The sequence below is a fragment of the Zootoca vivipara genome, chromosome 4 (genome assembly GCF_965207765.1).
Source record: "Zootoca vivipara chromosome 4, rZooViv2.hap1.1, whole genome shotgun sequence".
Lineage (NCBI taxonomy): Eukaryota > Metazoa > Chordata > Lepidosauria > Squamata > Lacertidae > Zootoca > Zootoca vivipara.
Window position 1 is genome coordinate 36,215,291 of NC_142587.1, and position 22,658 is coordinate 36,237,948.

The window sequence follows — 22,658 nt, forward strand, 5'->3', positions numbered from 1 at the left end:
TGGGGGAAAACTCCTCTTTCTCTCTCCACCCGCCGCTTTGTTTGGAGATTCATTCCCACTTCCCCACGAGCATGTTCCAACCCAGCCCCTTTTCGATCTTCCCACCCACCGATTTCCTAAAGAAAACCCTCGGTCGAAAGTTGCGCTAGTTCTGGGAGACTTTCTAAATTCTCTCCTGGCTTTTAAAAAGAGAGAAAGAGAAATCATTTGGCCACAAGCCGCCGCCGCCGCAGCGACTACTATTTGGGCTGGAATATTTTACAACACACCCCACAAGCGTGAGCCTCCTCCCACCCGGCTTGGCTCTGCCCAGCCGCACCGGCTGAGTTGAGCAAGCCTGTTTGCAGCCGCGCCGTTTCCCTGCGCGCTTTCCCCGCCTCCCCTTTGCCCGGGCTCCTCTTCGACCCAACGGGATCCGGAGGGAAGCGGAGGAGGAGCCAAGGCTGTGCAAGGGGGTTTTGCAACTCCCTCCCCTCACCATATGGGAGCGGGCTGGAAACTGTTGTTAGGTATGTGGTTCCTAGGTCAGCGGCACGCTGGATCCAGCTAGGAGGAAGGAGTTGGGGGGCAGTTTCGGGCGACCATGGAGAACGTGGAGTTCCGAGGCGGTCAGGAGAGGTTCCCGGACAAAGATCCGAGGCTGAACCCCGCGTTTTTGGACAGCCAAGGGCACCCTCACCAACCTCTGCTGCTGATAGGGGAGCAGAGGGGAGGCGACGCGTACAAGCTGGTGGAAGTGCAACTGAGCGGCGGGGCTCCCTGGGGATTCACGTTGAAAGGAGGAAGAGAACATGGAGAGCCTCTCATCATCACCAAGGTAAGGTTACGCGCGCGTGTATTTCCCTGCGTAGGTGATCCAAGGGGTGCCGCACAGTGTGATGGGGTGGGTGAGGGGATTCCCAGCCTCTTTTGTTTATGTCAGGATGTGGCCGGTTGAGTATTGTAATCCTACCGATTTCCAGAGTTTTCTGCCCCCCTGGCCGAGCAGTTTGCTTTGCACATACAAATGGCAATAGTTTTTCTTTCCTTTTCTGGAAGCACTTTTTACTACGGTAAGTGGTCGCTTCGATTCACCTCAACAGGGGACTCTTGCGATGTTGTTGAATTCTTCTTCACTTTGGTCTTAGTGACATTGGAGTGCGTACTCCAGCCGCCACTCATTGAGGGTTGCTTTCAAATATGCTTGAAAATGCCCGGTTGGCTTTGTTCTCTTGGCTGTAATTGCTATAATGTGGTTTTGCCGTTTGTTTTTGGTCACATTTTCAGTTTTAGCATACTCACTGGTAGTCCCATTGATTTCATGGTCAATTCCATTATGGATGGAAGCTTCAGGCAGCAATCCTAGGAACACTTTCCTGAGAGTAAACCCTATTCAACACAGTGGGGCTTACCTCTGAGTAAGTGCACTGTAGAGTTCACATACAACCTTTTAATCCAGAATAGCATTCCAGGTTAATTAATGTGTTATCACACAATCACCAAATCGGAATTCATAGTATACTCAGCCATTGCACTAACTGGAGAAAAGTACACTTCTTGTTATGAGTACAAAAAGATGATTCAAGGACAGTAAGTGATCTTATTTGCCTATTTTAATTTCCTGAATGGTCACACAATACCACTCAATTAAGAATGGCTAGTTGTTCCTCATAGAAGTGGTACAGTTTCCTCCTTTTTATCCTCATATAACTGCATGTCTCTTCACTATCATTTCTCCTGTGCTGAATGAACAACCTTTAACTACAGATTGGATTGCTCTAAACTGCCCAGGTCAAGATAATTTCTTAACTTTCCAGTTGTTGTGGCTTATTCCCTAATGGCCTAGGGTGGAGGGAGAACTATCAAAGCTTTTTGCAGCTCTTTCTTGCTTATGTCATTGTTGCAGCTGAATACTGGATTGGATTCTTTAGCTGTGTTTGGTCAGAAAGATCCTCCTCCATTTCCCAAAAGCCATTCACAAGGCCATATGTGATAAAAGGTCAGACCCACTTGCATGTTACCTGCGCAGCTGAAAAGCAAACATCAGACTTTCTTAGGCAGGTTATTTCACTTTATTTTTCCTCTCCTTCCAGAAGGGCATGTCTTTCAGTATTGCCACTCAGTGTTAAAACATGTGTTGTTCAAATGATCATGGTTTTCAGTTGTTTGCCAAACTTTTATCCAAACTCAAACCCCTGATCTGCTCTGTGCAAAATTAGTTTTGTTTCTGGATCAGTGTACTTTCTTATAATTTAAAAAAACAATTGCTTGTCCATCATATTTCTTAAGACCTTGAGAACCAAGGGGGCAGCTGCTTGCTGCTAGATAATGTTTTATGTATTCACTGGTGGAAGCTGGGCCCCAGTTCATACTAAACAGTTCCTTGGACATAGAAAGCTAGCAGGCTGTGGGAAAGCTAGGCTAAATCCCTTCTTCCTGGCATTCATGTCCAGTTCAGAGATATTTTGTTAGTGGTGATGTATGAAGAAACTTTCAGTTATGTGAGCCTCTAGCTGCTCTGAAGGAGTACAGGTTTGTGTCTTGTGACGCAATCTAATCTCCATGGCCACTGTCCCATAATATCAGTGTGGCTCACATCATTTACCTACCTATGTCAGTGTCTGATAATCTTATTATAGGTGGCTGAATACGGACAATACAAGGAATTACCAAAGTGTGCATTTAATATCCTGCAAAGTGCTGAGAACATTTGCACCACACCCTTGCTTTTCCAGAATCTTGATTAGGTGTGGAAACGTGATAAAAATTATTCTCATCCCTTGGCAGGATTGGATTACCAAGGATACATAGACAGTCACATAGACAGACATTTGGGAAATGGCTGCCTTTTGTTCACTTTGTGTCCTGATCACTGTGAGGACCAGCTGAGAAGATCACTGCTCCCTGCCTTCAACACTTGAAAATGTTCTAGGGACCCCTAGATTGTATTAAACGTATACCAGCAGACAGGGGAACCCAAATCAAGGTGTTGTGAGATGCTTGTATTTTCGTTTTCCGAGGCTTTCGCTACTGCTGTTATTCATACTATAACAATATATCTGTATTGGATAGAAGTAACTCAATGCTTTAGGAGATTAAAAATAGCCAAAGGTTTTAGAGTTTATTGATAAGTTTGAAGTTGATATATTGTTAAGTTTTAAGCAAGGACGAAAGCAGAGACTTGAGGCTTGGAATATAATTAATACATGTCTTCAGCATTGGGATAACACATTGGAAGGACTTTTTAAGACAGGGGTGTCAAACTCAAATTCATCAGGGGCCGCATCAGCAGTTTGGTCACCCTCAAAGGGCTGGTTGTATGTGTAGGACTATGTGTCCACTCTTTATTATCATAAATTATTGTCACTGCATTCAATTATTACTGTTTTTTGTAATAATGTAAGTAATAACTAGCTCTGAAAGCAGAAACATAGTCAGAATAATGGCAAGTAGATATTCAAATGTACAATTATTGTACAATTTATTGAAAAATGATTTTTGGTAACTGCACTGGGTGGTGGAGGCTCGCTAGGGTTTCATGCAGGACCTTTGCAGAGCTACTAGTACCTGGAGATGCTGGGGTCCTTCTGCATGCAGGACAGATGTTCTGCCAGTGAGCCACCACCCTTCACCAAAGGGACTAGCTGAGGTTGACTCACTGAAGCTGCTCTCCTGGTTCCAGGGTTTAAGGGCCAGAAGTATAAAGCAGCATCCTATGTTTCTGAGGAGAGAGAGAGGGAGAGGGAGGGGAGGGGAGGAAGGAAGGAAGGAAGGAAGAAAGAAAAGAGGGAGTGGAAGGAAGGAAGGAAGGAAAGAGGGGAGAGAAAGAAGAGTAGGAAATAAGGAAGAGAATAAAGAAGGAAAGAAAAAGAAAGAGGGAGAGAAGACGGAAAGGGAGAAAGAAGGAAGGAAGTAGAGGGAAAGAAAGAATAAGAATGAGGGAGAGGAAGAAAGTTGGGAAGGAAGGAAGGAAGGAAGGAAGGAAGGAAGGAAGGAAGGAAGGAAGGAAGGAAGGAAGAGGGAGCAGGAGGGAGAGAGGAAGGAAAGAGGTGAGAGAAAGAAGAGTAGGAAAGAAGGAATAAAGAAGGAAAGAAAAAGAAAGAGGGAGAGAAGACAGAGATAAAGAAGGAAGGAGAGGGAAAGAAAGAATAAGAACGAGAGAGAGGAAGAAAGAAAGGGAAGGGGGGGGGTCGCCGCCTTGATTCAGCGCCAGAAAAGAGGGTGAAGGGACCCAGGGGCAAAAAGCATTTCCCCGGCCCCAGCTGTTTGTCGGTGCTTTGTTGGTGCGGCGCTTCAGCAGCAAGGTCCCACTGCTGGGTCCCGCTGGCTGGGGCGCTCGGCGGGCCACATGACGAGGTCTGGCGGGCCGGATTTGGCCCCCGGGCCTTGTGTTTGACACCCGTGTTTTAAGAGATGAGTGATTTTAGTCATTGTTATTTATATTGATGATGAAGATGAAGTAATAGAGTTAAAACTTGTAGTTTAATCAAGAAATAAAAATACTGCTAGTGTTGAGTATCTGTTGTTGTTCGTGTATGTACTGAGAATCTTACTATTGTATGGTTAGAGATGCTCAGATTTTATTAAATGCCTGTGGGGCCCAGGAGAACATTGTTTGTTCTCCTAAGAATATAGAATTGGAGCCAACTAAGTTACCTGCACTTCCTATTGTTTTGAATGGAGACTTAATCATGCCAAACTGTTCAGTTGAGTCAAAGTGTAATCTAGGCTGAAATTCTGCACCCAGTTACCTGTGGGTAAGCCTCACTGAGGATTTTGCACACACTCAATTCCCAATTTTTATATCCTAAGTATGGGCTTAGCGTGGTCAGTATGTGTAACGCTGTGTGTTTCAAGGCAGTTCTTTATCTTTTTTAAAAGTCCATGCAACTACCCCAGCAAAATTATCCCTCACCTGCAGCAGCAGTGGTTTTTCAAAGATTCACCTGCACAATAATTTCTGGGACCATCGGGATCTAATGGTCAAAGTAGACAGGGATGGACTGGTTTGAAATATTGATAAATGCAACCTGCTGTATAGTGCAGGGAAAGGAGGTTTTTGAGCTTACAGCATGGATGCCACAATCCTGATTCTGCCCCTCCACTCCAGATATTTTCTGTAAGATGCCTGCTAGACTGGCAAATTCCCTGTGTCTTATTCTCCTGGCTGACGCCCCAGTCTTCCATACACCAGAAAGCTAACGGGTACTTGCCAGACCCTTTTGAGGGACTTAAACACATTCATTTACAAATTTATGTATATTGTGTGTTCCCTGAGAATATAGAAATGTCCAATTTTTGGTGGCTGGCCCCATTTTGCTTCCAAACTGATAGGCAGGTTTGCTATGAGAGGGAGTGGTGATAAGGTGGAGAGAGGTGTAAGGTTTGTTTGCATTCTGTACTTAATTACACCACACACTTTTATGAACTTTTTCTTAGTGCATGGGAAGATAGCAAAGGACAAGATGTAAACAATCTATGAGAAGTTTGAAGTGCTAAAAACATTCGACAAGCCCCTCTGTAGCTATTTTAAATATAAGATGGAATAAAACCATGTGTTTGGGTACTGAAATGCTGGGTGTATAAAATGTTATAGCGGTTTGTTGGAAGGTCAAGCCAAATTCACATTGTTAAACCAAATAATAATAGGGTAGCACAGCCCATAACTGAGTGACTTGGCTGGTTCATTTCTGACGTTTATGTAGACATCGAGGACCTTTTCAAACACCCCGTTTTCGAGTGCAAAAGATGTGCACCTGTTAAGTATTTGCTGTATGTAATCAGCACATCACTTGAATTTGCACTTCTGGCACTGGCATAGCACATTTCCACAGTACAGTACTGAGTGTGCTATATTTTGTTATTGAGGAGAATAATATTTTCTTCTCAGATATTGTACATAGTACTATTGCGACTGCAGTGTAGAATGTGATTGTCAAGTGTACCGCATACTCTTTTTTTTTTTTAAAGGAGTAAACTCACTAATGATATTGTATGATATAAGATGGGGAAATTCAGTTCAAAAGGGCTGTTGTATTAGAATCATAGAATTGTAGGGTTGGAAGGGACTGCAAGGGTCTTATAGTCTAACCACCTGCAATGCAGGAATCTTTTTGTCCAGTGTGCGGCTTTAACCTACCTACAGAGCTATCCCGTTTCAGTGGCTATAAAGCCGGGATGGGGAACCTGGGACCATCTAGGTGTTGTTGGACTACAGCTCTCATCATCCCTGACTGTTGACCATGTTGGCTAGGGCTGATGAGCATTGGAGCCCAGCATTATCTGGAGAGTCACAGGTTCTGCATCCCTGGTATGAAGCAAAAGTATTACGTGGTTCAATTCCTGATTTTGCAACTGCATTATACTGTACTGCCTTTTTTTTTAAAAAAAAAAACATTCATAGTCCCAAAGTCTGTAAGTCCATCCCTTCCGTCCTTATTTATTTATAACAATTTATATACCACTTACTTTGCACCTGTCCTCACTTTTGTCTGTGATTCTCTTTGCCCTTCTCCTCAGTGCCTTGCTGGGAATGAGAGGGAAGATGAAAGAATAACCGAGAGGAAAGGGCGCTTTCTCTTTCTCCCCACACCAGCACCATCACTTTTCCTCTCACTTCTTGGTTGGCAAGTAGTATGCTTGTTTGTGCTCTCCAGGGGGCTAGAGCCAGCCCAGTACCCACTGGTTGACAGCTCCTGGTTAAGGTAATAATTTAGCTTTGTCATTCCGCCAAAAAATCCTGACTCAGGAAACAGAAGCAAGCCATTTAAGTTCTTTGAATGCTGAACCATGCGTATGTGCTATATTTTACTTGGTCAATGAACTTTTCCCCTTTTCTTTCTGCAAACACGGTGCTCAGAATTTATGAGTACTACAAGGGCAAGCTTCTTAAAAACATAGAATTCTCACTCATATACAAAACTTAATTTTCCATGTGTTTTTTCCTAAACGGGCAGCAGATGAGTCTAAACATTTGTTCAAAGATGCTCCGGCAACAAGTCTTTCTGTGAACTGTGCCAACTCTTGTGACTTCAATGGGTATGGCACTTAAAAAACAAAGCAAAACTAAGCCTCATAGCCAAGTGGCGATGATATTGGGGGGACGGGGGACTAGCAGCTGAAGAGGGAGGGGATAAACCTCTTCTCCTCCCTGTGTAATAAGACTTTGATCAGAATCTAGGCTCAGCACAGCTGTAATTTAAAAATAAAAATGTGCAGGTGTGTAGTTTCAGCCTTTGACTGAAATATGGCTTAAAAGGAGACTGGTGAAATTCTTAGAGGATGTCTGTCAGTGGCTTCTAGCCTTAATGCCTATATGTTACTTCTGGGATTGGGCTCAATACCAGTTGCAGACAACCAACACAGTTGGCTTTGTGCCTTGCTTGTTGGCAGGGCCGTCTTAAGTGTATCGGGCACTGTGGCTCGATGATTCCTCCGCCGCTCCTCACGTTCCGCCGGGCAGGGCCAGGCGCACGGAGCCGCCCGTGCCTCCGCCTCGCCCGCTTCGCTCCCCTCCTGGGCGGGCTCCCTGGCGCACCGCGCCAGTCAGCCCAATGGGAAGGACGGCCCTGCTTGTTGGCTTCTTAGAAGCACCTAGTTTGCCACTGTGAGAAACAGGATGCTGGGCTTGATAGACCTTAAGTCTTATCCGGCTGGGCAATTCTTACATTGGCAGATCTCAACGGAACTATTGCCACCTTACATTGTTTTCTTGTTTCTTTCCCTTTTTCTTCAGGGCCCTGTATATTAGATTTCATACATCTAGTAAATAGCATATATAAAGTTTAAACGATTTTAGTTGTTAGCAGCAGTAAGGATTTGCTTGATAAAAAAATACTGGGGGTTTGCAGAAAATGATGGCGCTGGAACTGGCTTTGTTACATGCACTCAAGTTATCTCTTGGAAGACCCTTTGTTCAAGCAACTCTTCTGCACTTTGCCACTACAAGAAAGTGACACAGATAGCCTGTTGCTGGTTCTTCAGGTGTATGATACAGTTGGCAGCCAACAGTTCCTGGCAGCTGTCCCATTCTGTCTGCATTTGCTCATCTCCATTCTAGCCAAAGCCATGATGGAGGCAATATTGCTCCTCTGAGCATGAGCCAGCTCTGACATCTGTCACAGGACAGGAGTAGCCACCTAAGACCTTGGCAAGGAAGCAGCAAGGATGGCATCAGCTGTGAAGCAGACATTTTTACGTAGCTGGTCTTTGAAGTGCCCCACACCCATTTAATCAGAATTGCTGACTAATGCTCAAAAAATGTCTCTTTGAATTGTGGCAGGAGTTGACTATTGTTCTTTCTGAGGTCTAATTGGTTCCTGCAGATCAGAGCATCAAAATGAAATAGTGTTACCTTTTGTTCTTTTTTCACTTCTAGGTGTAAAGGGTGCTTGTCCACAGTATTCCAACAATCTCTTTCCTGAAGGCAAACTATTCTTGTCTACTCTGGCAGTTTTAATCTATGCCTGAGATTAAAAAAGAAACCTGACTGAGATTGTATTGCACCTGAATTCATGTTCTTTAGCAATATGTTACAACTATTACACCGTATCTAAATAAGTGTGCATGCACACGAAAGGTCATACCAATGACAAACTTAGTTGGTCTCTAAGGTGCTACTGGAAGGAATTTTTTTATTTTGTTTCGACTTTTCTGATGGTTTACAGAAGGTCAATATTTAATTAGCAGAAGCTGTTCAGTGGTGAAGTTCAGATGCTGATATATTAATGGGTGATCAATTAAAGAAAAAGGATGGCGAAAAACACCCTGTTATTTGAGTTCTTTCTTTAACTTTTCCAGAAAAGACCCATTCCAGTTTTTCACTAAAAATGACAGCAAACCTAATTGCAATAATTCAGTCACTCAGTAGCTCCTGAGTGGAGTTCAGGTCAGCTGACTAGCAAACTACATGTAAACATGTTGAAATTGCAGGTAATATTAACTTGATCAAGATAAGCATCCTGATAACATAATGCAAGACATTCACGGTACATATTTGGAACATTCTGATGTATTCCTGTGCAGGTTCTCTTCCGCAGAACCCCATTGTGAAACTGCCTGCAGCAGTAAATTGCAGATGAGTCATGTTGAGTGAGTCTGGCAAATACTTGGGTGGGGAACTTCTAAGTGAAACTTAATTTCCTTGCAGAAAGTGGGTTTGCTTATTCAATTAGGGGATCCCTTGTGAATCAGTGCATATGTAGATGCTGTAATAGACTTGTTGTGGCGATGAAAGATGTAATGCTGTTGTCTTCCTGGCAGAATCTAAAACAGTGATATATTTTGGTATTCCTAGGCACTGGTGTTGGGTTTCTAAAAACCTGGACACTTAGGCAACTGGGTATTCTCTACGTCTGCTCATAGGTCACTGTTTTTGACATTGCTCTCAACAGACCCAAATCTGGTGGTGGTTGGTGCAGGGCAGGCAGTGTTCCTGGGTTCCTTAATAACATGTACAAGGGTCTGTCACAAACCTTTGGGATATAATGGGCTAGCCCAGTGTTTCCCAGGGTCTTCACCTGTTTTTGGACTACAATTCCTACCATGGGAGTTGTAGTCCAAAAACAGCTGGAGACCCAAGTCTGGGAAACACTGGGCTAGACCACTGCTGTAAATCATGAACTGTGGGGATGCATGATGTCATACTTTTTCAACCGTGTCATACTATATGCCATAGTTTTTCAAATTTAGTATTCTAATGGGGAGAATGGATTCACAAGGTCTCGATATTTATGGGCATCGCCACCAAGAAAATTGCTGGGTGGAAAGTTTGGCCCTTACAGCCCATTATAATTTTACAACCATGAACTATACGTTTCAGACTCCTATTGGGAATATTTCCATAATGTAACATCACCTTTCTATCAAACGGACAGTTGTGAGAGGTGGAGGTTTAGTGTAAAAACAACAACCGGACTTGTATATGATTAGCATGAAGGAAGCCGCACTGTTTGAGCATAGGCTACAGGACATTGGATAAATAAACAGCTGTTGTAGGGATTATTCATTACTGTACTGTTAATGGAAACTCAGGTGCAGAAGTGTGTGATGTTATCTCCATTGGGATCGCCTTCCATGAATACTAATGTGTTGTGTCTGTGTGTAAGCCAGGCGTAAGCAACCTTTTTTCTGCCATAGTTTTCTGCTAAGTGTTTGGCAGGACCAGAGACAAAAATGTCTTGGTTTAGCTAATCTGGAATACAAACTACCCTTCAGTTTTCACTATGGTTACTTACTTAAAGCCATAAAGCCAGGGAAAAGGTGGTGTGTTTTTTTGTTTTTTTAAATCAATTTTATTACATTAAATACTGCCCCTTCCAATTGTACATACAAAGAGGAGGAAATAAGGAGAGAAGAAACTCTGATGGGATGGAAGAATGAGGCAGTTTCAGGAGGTCCATGGGGCTGTGTCAAATGAGGCTAGGGGCTACAGGGAGCTCACCTGTGGGCTCAGCACATTTCAAATAAAAGCAGTTAATGCAAGCAATGCTCTGTGCATGCTTCGAGTCTTCTAGGTGGAACCTCTTTGCTAAGCAAAGACACTTGAACATTCAACTTTGTGCTAGAACCCAATGTTTCTATTGCTTTAAAGTCTCAAATATAGAAACAGAAATGTGTCTCTTCCAGCACAAAACAAAAGCTTTTCCAGTAGTTAGTACAGTATACATTTGTTTCTTATTTGCATAACTGCTTTGATCTGTTTTTATCAGCAGTGAGCTTGTTGCACAAAAGTTGATATGGTCCAGGGGTGTGTGTGTTTGGAATATTTTTTTTGCCCTTTCTCCTTTTGCATAATAATTTAAGGTATGTGAGTATTGTCCAGGTTACAACTTGGAAGCCCTACCTGCACTGAAGTACACAGCAGGTGTCTCGTAACAGTAGGCTGATGAAAATGCAAATATAACAGGCAGGAAACGTTTAACGCTACACTCTGTATTTCTTTGTATTGTGCTAATAGCCTGATGGTGGCTAGGGAATAAATCTTGTTAGAATTTGCTGGTGTTTATTGTATCAAATTTCTATCCTATCGTTCCTCCCAAATTATAAGGTGTCATAGCATTTGCCAACATCATGAACCTTACTTCCAAGGTAAAGGTTTCCTCCTCCTTAGTGTACTGTATGAGTGTGTCCTGGCCAACATATAATTTTGTTGTGTGTGTAATGTCCGGACATTACCAAAGAGATGTTCTGTTGTTTTGGGGTGGGGTTGAAAAATATTTGTCACTCTCAAAAAGTACTACCTCTTGATATATAACTTCCAGTTACCGTATTATTGTGTTCCTTCACCCCAGCAGATGGACATAAAAGGTTACTTGGTCTGACTTACAATATATATATTTTTAAAATACTACAGCACTTGAAGCACCTTAATGCGTGGAAATGGGTTATGATCCAGTGCTATTCATACACAGGCTGTTCTCAATAGGAATTATAATACCTAGCTGTGTCTCAATAGGAATTATAATACCCAGCTACTTTAAACAAATTCAAATCTCCAGGGCCTGATGAGCTCACCCAAGGATACTAAAGGAGCTTGCAGATGTACCGTAATCTCAGAGTCTCTGTCTATAATCTTTTGAGAATTCTTGGAGAACAGGTAAGGTCCCTGCAGACTGCAGGTGGGCAAATGTTGTCCTCATCTTCAAAAAAAGGGGGGGGAACACCCAGGTAACTACTGACCAGTGAGCTTGACAGTGATATAAGGAAAAAGGTCCTACAACAGATACCGTAATTAAACAGTTGGTCTGTAAGCACTAAGAAAAGGATGCTGCGATTACTATGACCCAGCATGTGTTTCTCAGGACCAAGTAATGCCAGACAAATCTCATTTCTTTTATTTTAAGAGTTACAAGCTTGGTTCAGAACTCTAACTTGGTTCAGAACTCTAATTATGAGCCCCTGAAAAGTGTTGATGTATTGCATAATATGTGTCTGTGTTTAGAAATTAATCTAAATGTGAAATACATATTAAGTTATTGTGTGACATAAATGGACAGCCATGACATTTGTCCTTATTCTCTAAGGAATAAGTGATACTGCTTTCAAGATCATTGTCCTTAATTTAAATTATGATGATAAAAGACCACTGTTGGGTAATTTCCCCAGTAGAGTTCAAATGCTAGACATAGTATTTGGAGCTTTGTCAGCCCCATAATTGTGTGGATGAGGGAAAATAGATATCAGCAAGATTGGGTCTGTTCCTGGATAAATAATTCATTTCTGAGTGAAGAAAGAGAAAATCTGAGAGGCAAACCAAGAGGTTTAGAACCAGGTAGATAAGTTCAGTAGGTACCGTAAATAGGAAGCAAGTGTTTTAACACAGACCCTTGAGAGGCAGGGCAGGTATTTGTAAAATGGGCAGGACATATCAGGAGATACTGGAGTTCAGCTGTTTTATGAAATTAATCCCCTCAGCAGCCTACCATGTTGGTAACTTTCTTTTGCTTCTGCAAATTACACACACACACACACACACACACACAATCACATACACATACTTATATATATTTGTTGGCTTTGAAAAAGGTATCCACTATAAAGGGCCTGCTATGGCTTCAGATTCCATTAACTTCTATCTATCTATCTATCTATCTATCTATCTATCTATCTATCTATCTATCTCTATCTATCTATCTATCTATCTATCTATCTATCTATCTATCTATCTATCTACAGTGGTACCTCGGTTCACAACCACAATTTGTTCTGGAAGTCTGTACTTAAACTGAAGTGTACTTAACCTGAAGCGAACTTTCCCATTGAAAGTAATGGAAAGTGGATTAATCCGTTCCAGATGGGTCCGTGGCGTTCGTAAACAGAAGCGTTCGCAAACAGAGGTGGTTGTAAACCGAGGTCTGACTGTATCTATCCAAATTTTGCTTTCCCACTTGTGAAGTGTGGTGTTGAAAAACAAGGCCTTGCTTATTCCAAAGCAGACTTGGACCCAGGGCCAAATGAAAGAGGGCTGTTTTCCAAAGCACCAAATTGGGGTCTGAATGATGTCTTGTGATTAGTGTGCATCCCTAGTGTGCATTCCCAAGGCTAGCTCCTGCATTGTTTTCTGTGCCAGCCCTTGAAGACAAAGTGGCCTAGGGTTAGTAGTGGAGAAAGTTGCCTGAGAGGCTCTTAAATTTTCTTCTCTGGAGACTTTCAAGAACAGGTCGAACATGCTCTGCCAACAGAGATATCTAGTCTCATTATATGAAGTCATATTTAGAGAACATGAATCATGATTCATATCAGGGCTTGATCCTTAAATCTTTCTCCAGTCTCTGATGTGGTGGTTGTGTTGTGGAATTGTGTTGTAAGACTTAAATAATATGTTGAGGAAAATATTATCTGAATGGGAAATTAAAGCAATTAAATGGTTTATTCAGATATTGCTGCTCGTTTTTATTTTCTGTTTCTCTTGCCCGCCCCCATGTTACATAAGCTATGGGTTCATTGGGATTACAGTATATCTTCCACAGTTTGATGGCTTTGTTAGTATAATCACTATTAAGATATTTTAATTAACGTTTGTGGTGGTGATAGGAGGTTTCTAAATTGTTTCACATTTAAATATGGTCTTTTTTAGTCTCTGGTGGTTTTATTTAATTGTATTTAATTCTCTCTTTTTTCTATTTTGTGTTATAAATGACCTTGAGGCCATGTGTTAGTCAACATGTAAAGTAGTAAATGATAATAATTGTAGATTCTTCCAGATTCAGAGGACACTCATATTGTTATAATATTTTAAACCAACAAGTGCTTTTGTGTGCCCTATCTTTTCTTCTTTATGATAATTTGTCCATCCTGTCTAACATTTTATGAGACATAAAATCCACACGTGACATTTTCGGCTTAGAATGCTGGAAAATCATGGCCGTAAAAATACTACGCCAGGCATCCCCAAACTCTGGCCCTCCAGATGTTTTGGACTACAACTCCCATCATCCCTGACCACTGGTCCTGTTAGCTAGGGATCATGGGAGTTGTAGGCCAAAACATCTGAAGGGCCGCAGTTTGGGGGTGCCTGTACTACGCTATATCAAATTGATCTCAGGGCAGTGTCCAAGAATACATTTAAAATCATTTCATTAATTTCAAGTAGATGAAACAATAAATAAAGCATTTTTAAAGCATAGGGCAACTGATTCCCTTACTGTCGCAGACAAATCACAAATGCTTCAGAATTTAGCCAGTTCTTATCTTGACAGCAGTATTAAGCTAAGGTCGGCTTCAGATCGACCTCAAAAGGGAGGAGGGTTCTCCACAGTTGGGGCGCCACTTTGGAAAATGCCCTCTTAGAAAAGACGAATAGCATCTCTACAAAAGACGGAAATGATTTGTATAAAGTTCAAATGTGCTATAATTCATAGATATGGATGCAAATTTAGAAACCACAACTATAATTTAATTAAAAATGTAAGGAAAAAAATCCTGCCATAATAGACAAAACCTGTTTGCTGTCCAGCTGCTGTCAGTTGGGCATCTTTAAGGCCCCTGTTGCCTCCTTTTTTTCTTTAAACTGGACTTGGGCCAGAATCATGGTTCTTGAACCAGAGGACTGTTTTTTGTAACGCATGACACATGGACACCCTGCTTGCAGATATCAACTTCCAGCTAAATGTAGAAAACTTTCCTAAAACCATACCTCCAAGCCCTTTCACATATTCATAATTAGCATGATACGGGGATCTGCTCTGGGCAGATAGTAACAAATACAGTAGGACCTCCACTTATGAATTTAATTTTAATTTAATTTTAATTTAATCCGTTCCAAATGCACACTCGTAGGTCGAAAACTTCATAAGTCGAGTTTCCCATAGGAATGCATTGGAAACGGAAAAACTCGTAAGTCGAGGAAACCGCATCTAAAAATTCCTAAGTCGAGGAAATCGCATGTAAAAATTCCTAAGTCGAGGAAATCGCATCTAGCTGCAAACGGGTTTTCCGTTTGGATGTCGAAAAAATCATAAGCGCGCAACCACTTTTTCCGCTCATAAGTAAAAAACGTCGGATGTTGAGTACTTCGTAAGTCGAGGTCCCACTGTATTTAGGGCATGAACTGATCTGTACCATGCAGTTGTAGGAGAAAACTACACCTGGACGAAGGAAGGATGATCTCATTTATTCTTTATAATAAATTACTGTACATGATGCTTTGTGCTCAGTTTTCAAGAACTTGACATAGTTTTGAGGCAACCGATGAAAGCACAGGTACCAATTTGCTGAGAAGGCAGCAAGCCCAAGCAGAATGGTGCTCTTCCCTGTTAGATCTATGACTATGGTCTGCATTCTGAGCATGTGTAAATAAATGTGCTGTTCCACCTCTCCAAAACCAGGCAGCCTTTACTCCAAAATTCCAAACAAAATGTTGTGTTGGTGTCTTCCGATAAATTATGGAAAGACGCAATTTAAAAATAGCTAAAAGGAGTGGATATAATTAGCGAACACTCCTGTCACATCAAAACCCGAAACTCTTTATTTCCTGTGTTGCTTAATCTGCACTTTGGGTGGGGTGTAAATAGGTGTGTGTGCTTCAGTTCCTCAAACATGCTGAGTTATTAAAAGGATCATCTATAAAAATAAAACTGTGGCAGAGCTTGTCAAGGAAAAAAATCTGTGACTATCTTGTTCTGTGTATGGGCTTGTTGGCAGATAGACCTATATGATAGGTTGACTGAGAAATTCAGATTAGTAGGCTTCTCTTGTTTTGGGGTATTTCAGTGGTGCAGCATGCAGAAGGTCCCAGGTTTAAGCCCTGATATCTCGATGTAGGACAGGGAATGTCCCCTGTCTGAAACCCCTGCGAGCTAGTGCCAGTCTGTGTTGGCAGAACTAGATGGACCAAAGCAAATGCACATGTTCTCATACAGTGTCCTCCACTCACAGCAAACATGCTTTTTTCTGTTTGATGCAAGCTCTACAGAGTTGGGAGGTTCTTACTTTTTATCTTGGGCAGAGAGGCGGGCCTGGAAGGTGCTTCTCAGAAAGAATATGTTTTGTTACAGCCTTGGAACCTTATGTGGAATCTTTGACACCCTATATCTTAACTACAGTCCACAATTACAACTGAATATATTAAGAGACGAAAGGTAGTCTTTCATAGGTTAGTTCCACATAGGCCTGGTTCTCACAAATAGCAGTTATAGTTGTATTCTGCTGTGTCTTTGCACTATGTTTATAAGTTAGCTTCCCATCGCATTATTGAGCAATTATAAAACCTCTTCCCACAGGCATTAGGCACTATTACACATGCTCAGTCATCCTGATAAGGCAGCAACTATTATTTATTTATTTTTGAGGTAAGGGGAGAGGCTCTTACTATGAAATACCAGTATGATGTCATGCATTAACCTTCAGACAGACATGTTGCAAACATCTGAAACCTGGAAGATTCTTTCCACTATCTTAGGCTGCAGTCTTACACACTGAACTCAGTGTGGCGTAATCCAGAGTAGATATGTTTAGTATCATACTTTTAAAATCCCTGCCTTCGCTGTATTTGTATGGAAGTAAATGTGCTAGTTGCTTTACTTCGCTTAAGTAAACAAGCATAGAACCAAACAAAAACAGACCCACATACCGGTAGATACTTTAAAACCGGTGGCAGGGGCAGGGAATTCATTAAAAACATCCCACTCACAAGTTCATTTATAAATGTAAGATCTCAATATTTTGCACCAGTACAGTTCCAGTGACAAAGTGTACTATTTTTAGCCCTGGCACAACTTACTTATTATTGCGTGTGGAGGTCCCCAAACCACCCCTAAATAAATCACAACGTACACAGAATTAAGTTTAATGGTTTTTGGCATGAATTTGGCCACAACTTTATTAAAATCCAAAACAATGTGTGAGTGGTTGCGTAGGCATTGGTTCCCAACTGTCACCTAAGGACAGAACTGATAATAAGATAAACTTGCCTTGTCAACACGGGGAAATCCCCACAGGGAGAGACGGGGACCGGGTGTACAGAACTCTCCCCTCTCCCTTCAGGCTCCCAGAGGCTTCAATATGCCGTCCTGGCCCCTACCTCGGGGTTACGGACACAGCATAGAGCCACTGTATACCTGACCAGGATTTCCCCACCACAATAAGATAAACTTGCCTTGTCAACACGGGGAAATCCCCACAGGGAGAGACGGGGACCGGGTGTACAGAACTCTCCCCTCTCCCTTCAGGCTCCCAGAGGCTTCAATATGCCGTCCTGGCCCCTACCTAGGGGTTACGGACACAGCATAGAGCCACTGTATACCTGACCAGGATTTCCCCACCACTCAGGCATAAACTTGGGGCCAACTAATCTTTAAGACCCTTAATACAAACATCATAACCAATGCCTAACCGCCACCAGAGCCGAAGGCTCGACCGCCAAAACCACTCACAGACCCAACCAAGACTGCAAACAGCCTCTGATTGATTCCAACCATAAAACATTACCCATTGTGGAAAGATGAACCCCATCGAGACGATAAACCTGGGCAGCGTCAAAAGAAATATGGGGATGAGCAATGATCAGCCCTCCCAATTCCCTGATTAAGTTAACTACCGCCCAATCCACCCGTCTCCTAGCCCGTCTGGTGGCAGCGAGGGATCGACTCCCCCGCCACTCTCTTCTCTGGAATAGACGGGACCAAATTAATCGTGTAGCAGGCAGCAGGGTACTCAATTCATGGATGTCATCACAAATTGAAAACCGCAATGTGCGACAGTCCATGGTAGGCAAATCATTTTCACCAAACTGCACCACAATTGCCGAGGGGAGTCCATCAGCGTGCAACTGCTTGTGCATCAATGGGAGAAATTCGCCCCACAACATCCCTTTCCTGGCCAGCCAAGACACATGCATGTGCAACGGGCGTCCGAGACTGGAACCAAGGCCCAACTCCTGAGCTCTGGAAATAAATTACTGGAGGAGCTATGACCCCCCCCACGCAAAGTTCCTGGGCTGTCGTATTCACTTCTTTAGTGGCAGCTGGGCAGCGGGTACCTTGCCGCACATTTGGTCGCCCAAATTAAAATTAAATTTTCTTTATCCCGGGGGCACTGCCAACAGCTCATCCAAGTCCGCTTGCTGCAGGACGCAAACTTACTCCGGGCGAAGACGGCAAAACATTCCCACCCAGAGCATCACTAGCGCTACGGGAGGACCGTTACAGGCCACTCAACCACCCAGCTGCCCATCACCGCTGCAGGAGGACCCTCGCAGGTCACACTCGACTGCACCAAAGGAATGAAATCCTCCTAAAGCATTCCCAATCTGGACATCCAAGATACACTTGCAAAGGCAAGCGGCCGAGACGGCACCCCAGTCCAGACTTGTCAGCAGGCTTGCCAGCCCCAGTGCATGAAGCTGCGGCAGACAATCCAGTTCACAGCGATGGTCCTATGAAAACACAAGGAAAATAACAGACAGGCATTAGCTCAGGCATTACTACGACACTTCCCAACTTAAACCTTTATCCGTGTCACCCTTCCAATGAACCGTATGCACAATCCTGTCCCCTGACAGGTCCCCAGTGCCCAACCTTTGTAGCAGCCCTGCTTGGAAGGAATGAGGCACGTTCAGCGAAGGGCAAGCATAAAGCAGAATAACTGCCACCCTAGGTGAGCAATAATGCCTGGCTAACGGGAAACCTTTTAATCTTCGCACTGGGAGCAGGCCAGTCCCCCCAAGAGGATGAAGAGCGCGATATTTCAGGTATCCCTAACTGGGCAAGGGCCCGCTCCACCTGCGACCAGAAGCCTGATGATGGTACCCCTGCCCGCTAGGTCTGTCTTAGAGCTCCTGACTCTTAACGACAAGCTCCAAGGCTGTGAAGGAAAGTCCTGAAGCAATAAGCCTCCAGACTCTCAACCCCGTGCAGGCTCCGACACACTTACCCCAACCCTTAATGCTCCAAAATGCAATGGCATGAGAAGGAGGGGGGGTCCGCCTAGATACTTAACCCACAGACAATCTTAGCTATAGCTGTGGGATACTATAAAGAGGACAAAATGACTGGCTTCCCATCTGACGTCTAGTGAGGTTGGAACCTATCCCAACCCTCCAAAGCCCTGCGCATGACAAACCATATGCAAGGGTCACTGAATAAAAGCCGCACGATAACAGACATAGCAGGGCTGAATATGGGTAGTCTCCTGATCACCGCCATTCTGCAGCAAGTAAGCCATGACTTGCAGGACCTGCTCAGAAGGAGAGGACAAGTACCTCCGAATGTCCGTGGACTGCCAGCTAAATGCCATAAGAGCAGTTCAGGCCTTCATTAAGACCTTAAGCTGAAGGGAAAATGGAAGCTATACCTTGTAATTAGTAATTATTATCAAAGTGACACAGGTAGGTTGGAAATACAGCAATAACTGAGGGACCTGAGCCCAGGATCCAAGGCGCTTCCTAAGCAGGCTGAAAGGAATACCAGCCATATCATTAGAGGATCCTGGAATAAAGCGAGCAGCAGCACAAGAAGTATATGAAAGGCAGTGATATTCGCTGTAGCGTGAGGGCTGTTAAGCCAAAATGCTCACCACTACCAGGTATCGCACCAAAAGCGGACCGCCAATCACTGGGCTCCCTGGGTCCAAATGTGCACTGCTACTACAATGGGGGGGTTAAGGAAAGTTATGACAAACGATTATGTCACCACCCCAAGGGCGAAGCCATACCTGCATCCCCCCTAAAATAGGACCAAAAGTCAATAACTTAGCATCATAGTGAACCTGAAGCACTGAGCCGGTTCAAGGCATAATGCCATGGTGAACTACCATAGCATTAACATAGGAATTGCAACCTGGGCATGGGTTCCACCTCGACGTTTCCTGTAAAACAGAAGTGGCAACCAGGGGCAACCACACTCATTGCAAGATACAGACCACCCAGCCAGAGCAGATCTGACAAGCATCACTCGCTACAGAGGAAGTATTACAAAATAACTTCCTCCAGGGCAGACAGCTCCTCCAAAGGCAAATGGAATATTCAAGCATTGATGACCCATTGGTTTCCTAATTAAAAGGAAGGTCATCGGGCCCTCTGTCTAACCGCCGCCCACAGAACCCCCGACTCCTCAGTGGGGAAGAAGAGGCGACCAGGGAGGCTGTGCCGATGCAGGTGACACCTGATCTAGCCCAGAAAGCAAACAAACGCTATAATGGGTCACCCCAGTGAACCAGGCCAAACTTGAGAGGCCCTATGAAGGAAAGTCCCAAAAGGACTAGAATACTGCACAAGCGATTGCGCAGCCCATTGGCATCACCTTACAATAGAAAAGCTATGTCCCACTGAGAGTGCCGTGTTGCCTTGAATGTGCTCAACCACCTGATCCAAGGATGTATATTTGAGGACTTCCACTGGAATGGAGTCGGTTGGGGGGGGGGGGGCTGTGCGATGCAATCAATAATGGATCAGGCAAAAGGCAGAAGGGATATACTAGGTATAATCCCAAAGGGGACAAATAAAATCAAAGATGAATAAAATCAGTGGGGTGCCACGAAGGGCAAGGGATATTAACACATGTTTATCAACCTCGGATCAGCCTGGGGAGGAGGTGATTTGGGTTGCTGCAGGGGGGGGGACACTCTATCAAAAGCATGGTGGGGGCCCTGCTGATAGGGCAAGCAGTGTATGACTGATACCCAAGGGCACCTCCCACACAGCTGCGTATGTGTATATATATATATATATATATATATATATATATATATATATATATATACACATATACATATACATATATATATATATATACACACACACACACAGGGCCATGGCTAACAAGAACCGCTATTGCAGACCCAAATTCTGCTGCTAAACCGGCTTCCAGCACGTCTGCCTCACTCATAATGCTCAGGGGAAGCCATTCAAGAGGTGGAGCCCCATCGGAAGTCCACCCAACCTTGTCCCCAAGACCCCTGCAGGGCGCGTTTTGGGGAAAGTAAGCGTAACCCTGTAATATTTGAAAGCCATTAAGCCAAGACTTTAAAGATTTCCCCACCTGCGATGGGCCTGAAGGGAGGGGATGGCCCCCCCAGACCCCTGTAGAGGTCCAAGGTACCAACTGAATCGCATCATAGCCCATGAGGGATATACATGCCAAGGTAGTGGAATCGCCATCCCCACCCCTCATTATACTCATCTTGGATCACCGACACCGCTGCCGCTTCCTTCCTGAAGATGGCACCCGGTGTACCAGCAAGCATCCTCTTCTGGGATGCAACCTCTGGAGATGTCAGTGGTTTCCACCTGGATACATTCTAGCCGGGACTTGGAGACTGTCAACTGCCAAAGACTCAGATACAGGATCCTGTCTGGAGGTCCCTGGGCAAGAGCATGTTGGTAATTTTAGAAGTCGGCGTAAGAATTGGCTTTGAAGCGACTCTAAAGGTGAGAGATTTGCAAAGGCCGCCCATAAAGGTGCAGCATAGGCCATTGTGGCCAACACTTTGATGCTATACACTTTCAAGGTCGCAGGGATGAATAAGGACTGGGCGAGAGATTGCATTTGCTGCCCGAAAATGTTCTGGCCGGCACTGGCAGAGTGTCTTCCGCCAAAGACCCAGATCCTTGATCCTGTCTCAACATGCCAGGGCAAGATGACACTGATGCCACTTCCCTCCAGAAGATGGTGCCCGGCGGACCAGCAAGTCATCCTCTGCATGAGATGTAACCTCTAGAGACCTGGGAGAGACTGGCACAGACTGACGATGAAGTGGAATCATCGTCCACGCTCCTCTTTGCCTCCTTCTGGATCACTGCCTCCGATGACGCTTCCTTCCTTCCTTTGGGAGAGGCAACCTCTGGAAGCATCTGAAAAGGCCCCGCCATAATCTGCAAAGAACTAAAAACATGTGAGGAACCAGCGACACCAACCCTTCAATGCACCACTAGGAGACGCTACCTTCCTCCCTCAGGGCCTAGCTGGGTTCTGGAAAATTAAAATTAAATTGTGAATCAGAAAAAAGGGGGCCAAAAGGAGGAAAATCCTCTCCCTCTTTACTAGAGATGGAAGGCCCCTGAGCTTCTAATCCTTGTTGGAAGCCGCCCAAAGTGGCTGGGGAAACCCAACCGGATGGGCGGGATACAAATAAATGATAATAATAATAACCATAACAATTATTATCATTATTATTACCACCACCACTACTACCATTATCATCAGGGCAAAACATACTTTAAGAAAATAAACTGGTTCAGAAATAGCATAGTTAAAGAGCATACACAGAGTGCTCATAGTCATTGAAGGCACAGAGAGTCACTGGCTCCACTCTGTCTGCCACAGATATGCATTAGCAACAACAGCACATTCAGGCAGTTACACACACACACTGAGCCTGCAAGCAAACAGATACATTTTAGAGAGAGCACAGTAGCAGGCTTAGGCTTGAATGATCTGTATGGGCCGTGTAGGCCTCACTGCTTCTGCACTTAAGAATCTTTGTCTCATGACAAGCCTCACACCCAATGGCGATGGCTGCGAAAAGAAGCAGCCCAAAATGGTACTCAAGCCCCAAGGCAAAATTAAAATTCAGCCAACAAATGCTGCACACACCCAAAATAAAGCCAACCTTAGGAATACTATAAACAAAAGAGATTCCAGCCAGGCTTGGAACAGCCCTGACTAGCCTACAATTATAAAACGGGCAAAATGGGGGGGGGCACCTTTTTGCAAGAAAGCCCCTATCAGGAAAGGCAAGCCAAG

At 43.9% G+C, this 22,658-nt stretch overlaps 1 protein-coding gene across 4 annotated transcripts in view; it reads left to right on the forward strand.

Annotated features, from left to right (window-relative positions):
- Nucleotides 1-369: 369 nt before the first annotated feature.
- SHROOM2 (shroom family member 2) overlaps nucleotides 370-22,658 on the forward strand; it is a 109,279-nt gene continuing 86,990 nt past the window's right edge. For 2 of the 4 annotated variants that reach the window (XM_088667710.1, XM_088667711.1), the window contains exon 1: nucleotides 443-817. In XM_088667710.1, the coding sequence (XP_088523836.1) occupies nucleotides 584-817 (234 nt within the window). In that variant the 5' untranslated portion in view covers nucleotides 443-583. Of the gene's footprint in view, nucleotides 818-22,658 lie in introns of all 4 variants that reach the window. The other 2 variants (XM_035114460.3, XM_035114461.3) reach the window with 2 other exon arrangements.